Raw genomic sequence first — 12492 nt, forward strand, 5'->3', positions numbered from 1 at the left:
TTTAACAAATTTTAGCAAATAGGCCATATGTTGGAAGAAACACTGTAGTAATCTTGCCAACATAAATAAATATTACCTATCTACAACTATAGTCTACATATTTAAATCCAGGAGTCACCGCTAGTGAACAATGTTCTGCAAATGATTAGCATGTGATCCCCACATCTCATGTGGTAGTTGGTTCCAGTGTCTCCTTGTGACTTTCTACAGCGGTTTTAACTTGTGCCAGCCGGTGTTCAAGGTGTGCTAAACCGTGCCCCAGCCTTGTGCATTTGTTTACTCGTGGTGACTGGTGAATACACCCATTTACTAGACATATTCAGTATAAATTTAAAATGATAATAATACATATAGAAAACTTTTCTGTAAAACTGAACTTTTCATACATACTTAATTTTAATTACACAAATGTGTTTACATAAGTAAAAACAGGTAAACTAACTAATTTGTCAATTTTTTAACATATACATTCAGAAAACCTACTTTATTATATAACGGACTTTTGGCTTTAACGGACACCCCCTTGCCCAAATTTGTCCATCCTGTCAAGGTTTTACTGTACTTTGATGCTGAAACTTTGGATTTCCCTAACTGAGGGTCACCTCACGATTGTGAGGAAGAAAAACTGAGGTCTATAAGACCAGCTCCAGTGGGCTCTTCCTCCCGAGTGGGAGCACAGCCCTTAGGGGACAGAAGTCTATTCTGCTCTATCCCTGTGTGACCTGTGTCACTCCCTCCCCTCCCTGGCCAGCTGCCTTGTCTGTATGATGAGCAGGTGCATTTCATCTCTGCACACTTTGAGTGACAGCATTGCAACCTCTCCCCTCCCCAATTCCTTAGCATTCTGCTGTCAAATGTGTACCTGGCTTCAGCCACCTGCCAAATTGCTCACTGGTACAGCTCTGCCCCTCAGAGAGCCTGGCTTCTCCCTCCTGCCCTGCGGAAATGACTCTACTTCCTCACCACCTGATCCTCCCCATCTGGTTTGTGCTCACCCCCTGCTAAATCCACCAAACTCGAAATTGACAAGATGGCTGTACAGCTGTATGCTGAACCCCACCTGCAAAACTTTTGGATAATGATCAACAGGAATGATCAGGATCACAATTTCTGATTCAATGCTGAAGTATCCAAATACATCACACTGTGGGACAGACACATGCATGCGGATTTTCTGAAGTATATCCAGAACTGTTACTGGCTTTTTGTTCGTGACCTAGAAAGAGAAAAACATTTCTATTACCGAAAAAAAAAAAAAAAAAGAATTCCTTATTACTGCCTAAGCTACCTTGCTACCTTGCCTAAGCCAAGGAGGCTCTTTCGACCGAGGGACCCCTAGGCACAGGGCCCTGCCAGCTGAATTCTAAATCTCCACAGAGTCCATGCCAATGGGGTTTTGCCTGACATGGAGCTCTGTAGCCAAAATAAATACTCTCACCAGAAGTACTTTTTCAAAACTGACAGTTCTGAGTTGAAGGCCATATATGTAATTAAAGTCTTCCGGTGAAAATACAGGTGGTTTAATAAAAATGGAAATAATTTTTGAGGTAGTGACAAGAGTTGGCTGCTACATGTCTGGGAGCCCTGTCTCCACAGCAGTGAGCAGTAAAAGCGATGGTACAGGACAGGAAAAGAGGCAAAACCTCCACGGGACAGTGGCTGGCTCTGGAAGCAGCCCACAGAGGAATGGGACGGTGTGAGGGCTGGTGACCCTGAACCACCCGGCATCTACCAGTCTCTGGCTGCCTGGTTTTTCTCTAGCACTAACTCAGCTTACTGTGCCAGGAGGGGACCTTTCTAGAAGGGGTTGGGCTTTGATGTACAGAGCAAGGTCACCACACAGCCAGGGTGTGGAGGGAAGGAACACAGGAGCCAGACAGCCTAAGTTCAAACCCCAGTTCTACTGGTTATGAGCTGTAAGGCCTTGGGCAAGCTGCTTCTCTGCCAGTTACTTTCTTCATCTAGAAATGGGACAACACATTCTACGCTGTAGGATTACTGAGGCTTATCAATAAAGTTTCAACAATAACTAGTACACAAAGCAGTTTACCTTGGCAATAGTATCCAGTCTTTCTTTGTCAAATAAAACTCTTAACATCCCAGCACATAATGGACAACAAGCACCTGTATAACAGAACCAACCATATCACGTGTGTTCAGAATTAGAAACAAGAATACAAAATGGTGCCATTACCAACCCTTCACTTTGCGCTAAGAGAATTACAGCTGGCCTTCCCGATGACTGCCCTTTAGATATGTGCCCTGACCGACCTGGGCCCCTGCACTGTACACGTTTACCAAAATCCTTCTCCGCCCCTGCTCCACCGTCACCACTTCTCAGGGTGAGGCAGCCGGGCGAGAGGCAGCACAGAGAGAGCTGCCTTTCAGGAGACATGAGCCTAGACCTGCCTCGACACTCACTGTGTGATCCTGGGCTAGTGCTCTCCTGGGCTTTTGATGTCTACCTGCAAAACAAGGGCGCAGGTGTTTCAGGGATTCCTTGGGTGTTAACTCTAATATAATTTAAAAAGCTATTTTAACTGGTAAAAATCAACAACAGAATGTCAGAACATGGTCTCAAGGAGGACAGGGGCTTTGTTTGGCTCACTGCTGTGCCCCCAGTGCCTAGAAGAGTATCTGGAACACAGTGGAAACCCAGTAAATAACTGATGAATTCACGGGTAGAGGAATGAACTTGGTGGACTCCAGACTAATCTGTTCTGCGCAGACTCAGGATAAAGTCTCTTCTGCTGCCTCTGTTTAACTAAAGAGTAACAGACTGTAAGGTAAGCTGTTTTAAAAAACTGTTACCACTTATAATAGTCTAACAAAACTTCCTTCATTATATGCAACTAAAACAATTGAATTGGATTCTAAGGTTAATCTAAGATAACAACTATCTTGTTTCAATTTCAAATGTTTGTGTTCATCAAAATTACTTCAATTATTCATTCATTAATTACTAATTATTTATTAATTTTATGGTAATATATATATTTCAAAGTAAACATTATGCATTTGAACTAATAATCATAATTTTAGTAATTAGATACTGCTTTATCTGTTCATGTATTGGTGTTTGATATAAGACTTTGCTTGAAAAAGTTTGCCATACTGTTTTAAAACCACTGGACCAGGTGATGTCCAAAGTAATCCACAGCTTTTTAAGGTCGACCTTGAGTTATGCATCTAATCAGCACTGGGTAGAGTTAAGACTTTTTGAAAACTTTTAATAAACTAGTTCACTCTCTTGTCCTGAGTCTTCCCAATCCCACCCCTGCCCGCCCCAAATATTGCCAGCCTACCAGGCGGGATGATGGGTTTGCACTCGGCCGCCGAGAGCGCAGGACACTTCACAGCAGCACACTCGGTGACAGAACTGTGCTCTGAGAGGACCCCGACGGCCTGGCAGGGCCCATAGTAATCGACAGCCACGCGGTCCGAGTAGGCAGCGCACACGCTGCTGTAGGTCTCCCCATTGTGCCCACAGACAGGCTCCATGGCTCTGCAGAAGGACTGAGGGCAAATACATCACACTTAGCCTGGAAACCTCTAGGGTGCACTTTTCCTACCAAAAGTACGTAGTAGGTTTCCCTATTTTCAGGAATGAGAAAAGACACAGGTATAAATTCTGAGGACCCTCTTAATTAAACTCCTGAGGTGGGCTAAACATGATGGTGGGGAACAATGGGGCTGTCCCAAAATGAACTGAAGAGATTACCGGTCTCAGCCTTTCTGGGACCTGGTGCTCACTCACGTGAACCAACATGAGGTAAAATTCCCCCTCTCTCATATTTCTTTTTTTTTTTTTATCCTCATCCGAGGACATTCTTCCATTTTTTGTTCAGATAGAGTGGGAGGGAGAGAGAAGAAGAGAGTGAGAGAGAGAAACATCGACGCGAAAGGGACACATCGAGTGGCTGCCACCAACACGACCCAACCAGGGCCGGGGACAAACTGCAACCAAGGTACGTGCCCTTAGCGGGAACCGAACCCGGGTCTCTCAGGACCGCAGGCTGACGTTCTAACCGCTGAGCCAAACCAGCCAGGGCTCTTGTTGTAGCTCACTGTCCTTAGAATCCAACTTGTCTTTAAGCCGCCCTAATTAACAACCTCAGAGACAGCAAGACGAACAATGGGGAATGTTATAGAGGGCTTTAGCCCCATAAAAATTAACCAAGGTTTGACCTTCACTGGGAATTTGAAAAGCAACATCCTTCAAGAAAAGGGAGGACAGAAATGGCCCCAAGGCCAGAGTGTCCTGCATGCTCTGTAAAGAAACTGATAGGGAGAAACTGAAGCTCCCTTTACCCCATAAAACTGTAACTGTTCAACATGTGTGTATTGCACCCGACTGACCGCTGATATCCGTCTCGAATTTGTTAGTTTTTAAAACTTGGATAATGGAATGAATAGCAGGATAGATGTGTGCTGACCCAGTTCACCCAGTTCCCTTTCGCCTCAGCTCCCTCCCACCTCCGTTCCCTCCTGCTTATCGCTAACTGCCTCTGCTTCTGTACACGCAGCTTGCTTGCTCTGCTAAACTCTTGAATGACCGCTGCCCTATATAAGCAACCCTCCCCCTGAGCTCGAGGCTGCAGTTCTCCTCTGTGTAGGTTGGCTGCAGTCCCTGCGCAGGTAATAAAACATCCCCAAAAACTGAAAAATGGAGTCTGAGTGTGGTCGATCTGGGTTACAACACTCTCATATTTCTATTATTCCAGAAGTGCCTGTTTGAAGAAAACATCGGAGGTGCTATCATTTCACCCTGGGTAAGGGGTAAGGAAAAGGAAGAGTGAGGAGATCGGTGGGGCAGACGGACTCTAGCTCCATCGACAAGTAAGGCCTTTGTGAGAGAAAAATTATAGCCAGGAAGAGGGCACGAGGAGGAGGAGACTGGGAGTTCAACAATGCAATCGGAACACAGGCTGTGGGAGAAAACAAGCCTGGGGAGACAAACTGAGGGAGGGATTTTCTCACAATGAAGACCAGGAAATGAGAAGCAATTGTGTCTGGTGTTAGCCGGTTGTGGGCAGGGGATGCTGGCCCCAAAGGTGGGATTCCCTGGGAAAGGGGCCAACACACGGATCAGCGGTGTGTGTGGGAAGCCTGAGTAGGGTTGTCCTTGAGGTTATTTTTTAAACACGAATACAAATTCCACAGCCATAGAAGACCAAAAGATAAACTGATGTATAAAGATATTGTCTTAGAGAAATTTTCTATTACTTTTCAGTACTGTGATAGGGACTCTTCAATTGGAAGAGTATTTGAAAAAGAACTGTTTTCTTGGTAGTTTTAACTTGCATTGTTCCTGATTCACTTTCTAGTGAAGGCACATAGAACTACAGAAAGTGAAAATGGTGCAGATTCGCCCTGGTCCATGTAGCTCAACGGTTAGAGTGTCGGCCCACATACCAAAGGGTCTTGGGTTCAATTTCTGGTCAAGGGTACGTATCTCAGTTGCAGGTGCGATCCTTGACCCCAGTCTTTCTCATATCGATGTTTCTCTCTCTCCCTGTCTCTCCTGCTTTCCCCCTCCCTCCCTCCCTTCTACTCTCTGTAAAAAATCAACGGAAAAAATATCCTTGGGTGAAGATTAACCAAAAAAAAGTGATGCTGATTCATGCCAGTGTGTGAAACTTTAAATTCTTTTCCTATAAGAAGCCACTCTTTTTTCTTGCTTGTACGCTAGATGGGCAAAGGTACACACACTAGCAAGAAAGTCCTCCAGAGCTGGGGAAAAGCCAGTCTTGGGATGGCTCATTTTTAGTAGAGGGTTGAGTTCTCTAGACGGGACGGGATTCATTGAAGAGCCTCGAGTGGTCTTACGCTGATTCACCTGTAAAAGACCAGAAACCAGCCCTGGCCAGTTTGGCTCGGCAGTTAGAGTGTTGGCCCTCAGGTTGGATTTCCCATCAAGGGCATGTACCTGGGTTGCAGGTTCAATCCCCGGCTCCAGTCGGGTTCATGAGGGAGGCAGCCAACTGGTGTGTCTCTCTCACATCAATCTCTCTCTCTCTCTCTCCCTCCCTCCCCTACTCTACTATATCTAAAAAAAAAAAAAAAAATCAATGAAAAAATATCCTTGGGTGAGGATTAACAACAACAACAAAAAGACCAATTTTATGCTCTATGTACTTGGTCTTGTCAGCTAAACAACTGTACCTGGCACGGGCCTTTGTACAAGAGGCTTTTCCCTCTCTGGTACAAAGTGCAGAGATTGCTGTGCTCCATGTGGTTTGTGTCACAAACAGGATCACGGACCTGGTCACAGGTGAGCTGTCGTGGCAAACATTCGTATTGGCTACATCCAAATTTATCAAAAGTCGTCAGGCAGACTTGTGGTTTGGGTATGCATCTGAAAAACACCAATGTGCACCATGAGTCAGGAGGGACTATAGGGGAGGGGGCAGCAAAGCACCCACAAGGCCCAGGAGGTTGAGGAGAGAACAAGAGAGAAATTGAAAATACTTCCTGCCCTGGCCGGTTTGGCTCAGCGGTTAGAGCGTTGGCCTGCGGTCCTGAGAGACCTGGGTTCGGTTCCCGCTAAGGGCGCGTACCTCGGTTGCAGTTTGTCCCCGGCCCTGGTCGGTTGTGTGGGTGGCAGCCACTCGATGTGTTCCTTTCACATCGATGTTTCTCTCTCTCTCTGTTCCTCTCTCTCCCTCCCACTCTACCTGAACAAAAAATGGAAAAATGTCCTCGGGTGAGGATAAAAAAAAAAAAAAAAAAGAAAATACTTCCTGTCCCCAAGAGCTTGTGGAGAGAGGAGAGTCAAGCCCACACAGAGAGTAGGCTATGAGGCAGAAAAGTTCACACAAAATGCTCATGAGGATCAGTTGTTCTGACCGAGGGGCCCGGAGACGCACTGCGAGGAGTGGTCCCTGGCTGGAACCTGGAGGATAAGGGGGGCCGCCCTGGCCTGCCAGGTTGAGGAATCAGACTGCGCAAAGGTGTGCTACTTGTGACTCTGTGGTGTTGGGGAAGGGCAGGTGGTCCTGAGGACAGGCATAAAGGATGCACAGGGTAGAAATGGCATGATGTGAGGCCATCAAGTGGGTTGGGGTCTGATTCTGGAGACCTTGTAGTCAATAATAAATGAAGCATTTTCAGGGGCTTAATATTCAGTTTGGCTAATATGAGTCTATTTTAAGAGACGGCTTCACAATATGTGCTGAAAAATTCAGGTTTCTGTGCTTACAAGGCTGAGGACCTGATGCTGGCTGGTTGCGAACCACTGAGAGAATGTTACTCCATGGAGCTGGGTTTTCCTAGAAACATCTGGACCTTGCTTCATTCTCAATTCCTGAACTTCTTTAGAGGGTTAGGGATGATGATTCTTTTCTTCTTTAGACTTTTCTGCTTCCCTTATTTCTATAATAACCACTTATAAGTAACCTTCTATGGGAAGATACAGCCTATTAAAATGTTTAGCTTTCATTGGCTCTTTGAAGCAACAGGACATACAAATATTAGTCAGTAAAACAAAAGAAGAATATAGTAGCTAGCATTATTTAATTTCAAAGGAAATGACTTCTTTTCAGGGAGGAGCCTCCACCTTCATACTACTATGTATGGTTGCCTTTCCTTAGGGACCTTAAAATTAGAATGCATGTAGTTATGGTTTTAAGGAAATTTAAGACATTTGAAGAGAAATAATGGAAAAGAATATTTAGAACTCAATTATCTATTAACATGAAAGAAATGAGAATCAAGACAATCAGGAGAAATTTGGCAATTTTAGAAAGAAAAACTTTTCAATTTGAATAAAAAGAAATGAGGATCAATAGAAAAAGTTGAGAACTGGGGAGTAAATTAAACATGATCAGGACAGGACAGTCTTGCTTACTGTTGTGACCTACCATTCAGAAAGATGCCTGGTACATCGGTACATACTTTATGAATGAATACTTTTTAATTTTTAAACAATTACTTTTTTTTTTTTTTTTAATCCTCACCCAAGGACATTTTTCCATCTTTTGTACAGATAGAGTGGGAGGGAGAGAGAGGAAGAGAGAGAGAGAAACATCGACGTGAAAGGGACACATCGAGTGGCTGCCACCCGCACGACCAACCAGAGCCGGGGACAAACTGCAACCGAAGTACGTGCCCTTAGCAGGAACCGAACCCGGGTCTCTCCGGACCACAGGCCGACGCTCTAACCACTGAGCCAAACTGGCCAGGGCAACAATTACTTTTTGAACAGATAATAAAAGCCCATGGTGAAACTGAAAAAGTACAAAATGGTAAACAGTGAAAAAATAAGTCTCTCTCCTACTTTTGTGTCCCAGCCATTGAGATCTCTTCACCAGCAGCAACCACTATTACCTATTTCTTACTTATGCTTCCAGAGATTTTTATATAAAAGTAAGCATTTATATATACTGATTCAAAGGGTATGTGCATTTAAAATTTTGGTAGACTTGGCCAAAGTGTCCTCCACAGAGGATACACCAATGCTCCCTCCAACCCCCTCTTGTAAGGAAGCCCCTGTTTCTCTACCTTATATTATCAACCTTTTCATCTTTGTCAGTCAGGTAGATGGAAAATGGTACACAATGGCAGTTTTTTGTGTTTTTTTTTAATCCTCACCCGAGGACATTTTTCCATTTTTTTGTTCAGATAGAGCGGGAAAAAGAGAGAGAGAGAGAGAGAGAGAGAAACATCAATGTGAAAGGGACACATCGAGTGGCTGCCACCCACACAACCGAACTAGGGCCGGGGACAAACTGCAACCGAGGTACGTGCCCTTAGCGGGAACTGAACCGGGTCTCCCTGGACCGCAGACCAACGCTCTAACTGCTGAGCCAAACCGGCCAGGGCCACAATGGCAGTTTTAATTTAATTTACATTTCGCTCAATATGAGGAAGGTTAAGCATTATATTAGATTAGCTAGACATTCATCAAATTCATTTAATTTGGGGGGGGGGGCACCCATCTAGAATACATTTCCTAGGCTCCCTGGCAGGCAGCTGTGGCCAAGTGACTAAATTCTAGACAATGGCATGTGGCTGGAAGTAGAGATGAAAGCCACTTTCAAACCTGGCTCATAAAAGCTTCTCAGGAGCAACCTCCATCATCTCCCTTCTCTCATTTGCTGGCCTGATGCAGAAGATTCAGAGGAGGACTAGGAGGCTGTAGGAGCCCACAGAGTCACTAGATGGAAGGATCCTAAGTCTCTGAATCACCACGTGGAAAGCCACCTGCTGAACACCCAAATCAACCTTTGTTATGCTAAAGTATGATACTTTGAGGTTTGTATACAGTAGCTAGAGTTACTCACCCTAATTAATAAAAGTATCTTTTCTTTCTTTAAAAATTTGTATTTATTGATTTTAGAGAGAGAAAGAGAGAGACAGACAGACAGACAGACATTGTTTTGTTGTTTCACTTATTTATGCATTAATTGGTTGATTCTTGTATGTGCTCTGACCAGGGATTGAACCCACAACCTTGTTGCATTGGGACGAGGCCCTAACCAACTGAGCTACCTGGCCAGGGCTAAAAGCATCTTTTCAAGTGTTTAAGAACTATTTGGCCCTGGCCAGTTTGGCTTAGCGGTTAGAGTGTCGGCCTGTGGTCCAGAGAGACCCGGGTTTGGTTCCTGCTAAGGGCATGTACCTCGGTTGCAGTTTGTCCCCAGCCCTGGTTGGGTCGTGTGGGTGGTAACCACTCGATGTGTCCCTTTCACATTGATGTTTCTCTCTCTCTGTCTCTCTCCTTTCCTCTCTCCTTCCCACTCTATCTGAACAAAAAACAAAAAAATGTCCTCGGGTAAAGATTAAAAAAAAAAGAGAACCATTTGTTATTTCTTTTTCTATGTTTATGTCCTTGGTCCATTTTTGTATTAGGTTATCATTTTTTGCCTATTTTTATATTAGAATGTTGATCTTTTTCATATTGATTTGCACTGACTCGTTTTTCTTTTTTAAATCCTCACCCAAGGATATTTTTCCATTTCTCTTCAGATAGAGTGGGAGGGAGAGAGAAAGAGAAACATCGATGTCAGAGAGACACATTGATTGGTTGCCTCCTGCATGATCTCCACCAGGGACAGAGACCGAACTGCTACCAAGGTATGTGTCCTTGACCGGAATCAAACTGTGACTCTTTGGTCGGTGGGTTGATGCTTTAACCACTGAGAAAACTGGCTAGGGCCTCTTTATATTATAAGGACATCAGCCCTTTCTCTGTGATGTTCTTCTCAGTTTGTCATTTGTTTGTCACCATAAAGAAAATTTTCATTTTTATGTAGCTGCATTTTTCAATCTTTTATGTTGTTTTTAAAACTTTTTTTTAAATTGATTTTTAGAGAGAGAGGAAGGGAGAGGGAGAGAGAGATAGAAACATTGATGAGAGAGAACATTCATTGGCCGCCTCCTGCATGTCCCCTTCTGGGGATTGGGCCTACAACCTGGGCATGTGCCCTGACCGGGAATTGAACCAGTGACCTCTTGATGCGTGGGTTGATGCTCAACAACTGAGCCACACTGGCCGGACCTCCACCAGCATTTTAAGGATGGAGAGGCAATTGCTTATTTTCCACAAAATCCTTCATAAGGAAAGGACTGTGGCACTGGGATGTGTCCTGCTCGGGTTGATGAAGTAGCCAGTAAAAACCAGTCTAGAAGGCTGAAACCTCAGTCAGTAGGGCCCCACCAATCCAGCATTAAGGGTAGGTCCACTATACCCCAAGCTTATGAGGAAACTGCAGAGAAAGGAGCCCCTAAACAAATAATTTCAAATAATACTAAAGTTTCATTTTCCAGACATTTCTCATGTTCAATCCCTACAATGAGGCAGATAATTAAAAGAAAATTTCCCATTACCATTGGGCACAAATAGGTAATTATTAGAATGCATTCATCTCTCTCATCTCGTGTTATCCCTCCTTGCCTCACACTTCCTGTTTCAGTTTTACAAAAGTGCTATAGCTCCCATAGACCACGCACTCTCATGTCCATCAGTCAGATCTCTGCTCTCTCTGCCTTCACTACCAACACCATCTTTCCTCCACTGTAAGCCTTGCTTGCAATGTCCTACTCATCTTTCCAGACAAACATCACATCCTCTAGAGCAGCAGTTCTCAACCTGTGGGTTGCGACCCCTTTGGGGGTCGAACGACCCTTTCACAGGGATCACCTAAGACATAACAGTAGCAAAATTACAGTTATGAAGTAGCTACGAAAATAACTTTATGGTTGGGGGTCACCACAACATGAGGACCTGTATTAAAGGGCCGCAGCATGAGGAAGGTTGAGAACCGCTGCTCTAGAGGCTTTCCCAGACCCCCAATCACACCGCATTTACCAACCAGCTTTACGTGGTTCTTTCTCTCTAGACGCCTAACTCTTCAGGGCACAGACCTTCTGAATTCATCTTTGTATTTTCACTGTCTGGTACACACTAGATGCCTAGTAAGTGCTCGTTTTCGGTTAAAAAGATAAGGAGCCCTTTGACTTACCTTTGGTTTTTTGGGCAGGGGTTAGGATTACACGGATCCTTTGAGATGCATGATCCAAACTCAAACTGATGGTCCTGGAGGCCCACACAGCGGGCAATGCAGGCACTGGGGTAAGTGCGTCCATTCTGCCCACACACGGGGACAAACTGATCTGCACAGTTACAGGGCAGACCTGAGGAGAGGAAACAGTCTCAGTGATGTGTATTTGTACGCTTTCCTTTCCTGATATTTCCTTATTAAGGCAGAGCACTAACAATCACATGAAGGTCTCAAGTTAAAATAGAAATAAAAATTAAGTTTAACAACAGCAACAAAAAAAATCCCTCTAGCCCTGGCCGGTTTGGTTCAGCGGTTAGAGCATCGGCCTGCAGTCCAGAGAGACCCGGGTTTGGTTCCTGCTAAGGGCATGTACCTCGGTTGCTGTTTGTCCCCGCCCCAGTAGGGGTTGTGTGGGTGGCAACCAGTCGATGTGTCTCTCTTGCATTGATGTTTCTCTCTCTCTTTTCCTCCCTCTCTCCTTCCTACTCTATCTGAAATGCAAAAATGTCCTTGGGTAAAGATTAAAAAAAAAAAAAAAATCCCTCTAATCTCTGAGTGCATTTTTAAAGGCAGCAAGTCTCTAAAAAGCCATTTGTCTGAATAATGCCTTTCCTTTGTGCCATTTATTGCCAGATAATTGAGGGCCTCCAAACCTTGATGCCAGGGGTAGAGACCCCTATGAAAAAAGCTATTGGTAGAAAAAATAAAGAATGTTCTTCCCAATCTGGGGCATAAAATCTGTAATTTAGAAGTTTAAAGTCTGGCTTGGGGGATTTCTGGAATGTACCTACCTTAGACTTTAGCTAAGTAGAATATGGACCAAGAAGTACAAGAAGACAAGACAAAGTAGCAAAGGTTATAAACTCCTCATGTAGGTTCCCTCTATCTCCTTTGGGAAGGGGGAGAACAAAGTAAGTTAGGAAATTATTGTAGTTTTGAGACTTACTAATTTTTATGAACATTCCTCTGTGTGTGTGTGTGTCATGTT

General features: G+C 44.3%; 1 protein-coding gene across 1 annotated transcript in view; it reads right to left on the bottom strand.

Moving 5' to 3' along the window:
* RECK (reversion inducing cysteine rich protein with kazal motifs) overlaps positions 1 to 12492 on the bottom strand; it is a 75536-nt gene that overhangs the window by 2431 nt on the left and 60613 nt on the right. The window contains exons 16-20 of the mRNA XM_036261847.1: positions 11466 to 11637; positions 6166 to 6358; positions 3306 to 3516; positions 2051 to 2124; positions 1061 to 1216 (exon numbers count right to left, since the gene is read on the bottom strand). Coding sequence (XP_036117740.1) covers positions 1061 to 1216; positions 2051 to 2124; positions 3306 to 3516; positions 6166 to 6358; positions 11466 to 11637 — 806 coding nt within the window. The remainder of the gene's footprint in view (positions 1 to 1060; positions 1217 to 2050; positions 2125 to 3305; positions 3517 to 6165; positions 6359 to 11465; positions 11638 to 12492) is intronic.

This window comes from Molossus molossus, unplaced genomic scaffold (genome assembly GCF_014108415.1).
Source record: "Molossus molossus isolate mMolMol1 unplaced genomic scaffold, mMolMol1.p scaffold_m16_p_14, whole genome shotgun sequence".
Lineage (NCBI taxonomy): Eukaryota > Metazoa > Chordata > Mammalia > Chiroptera > Molossidae > Molossus > Molossus molossus.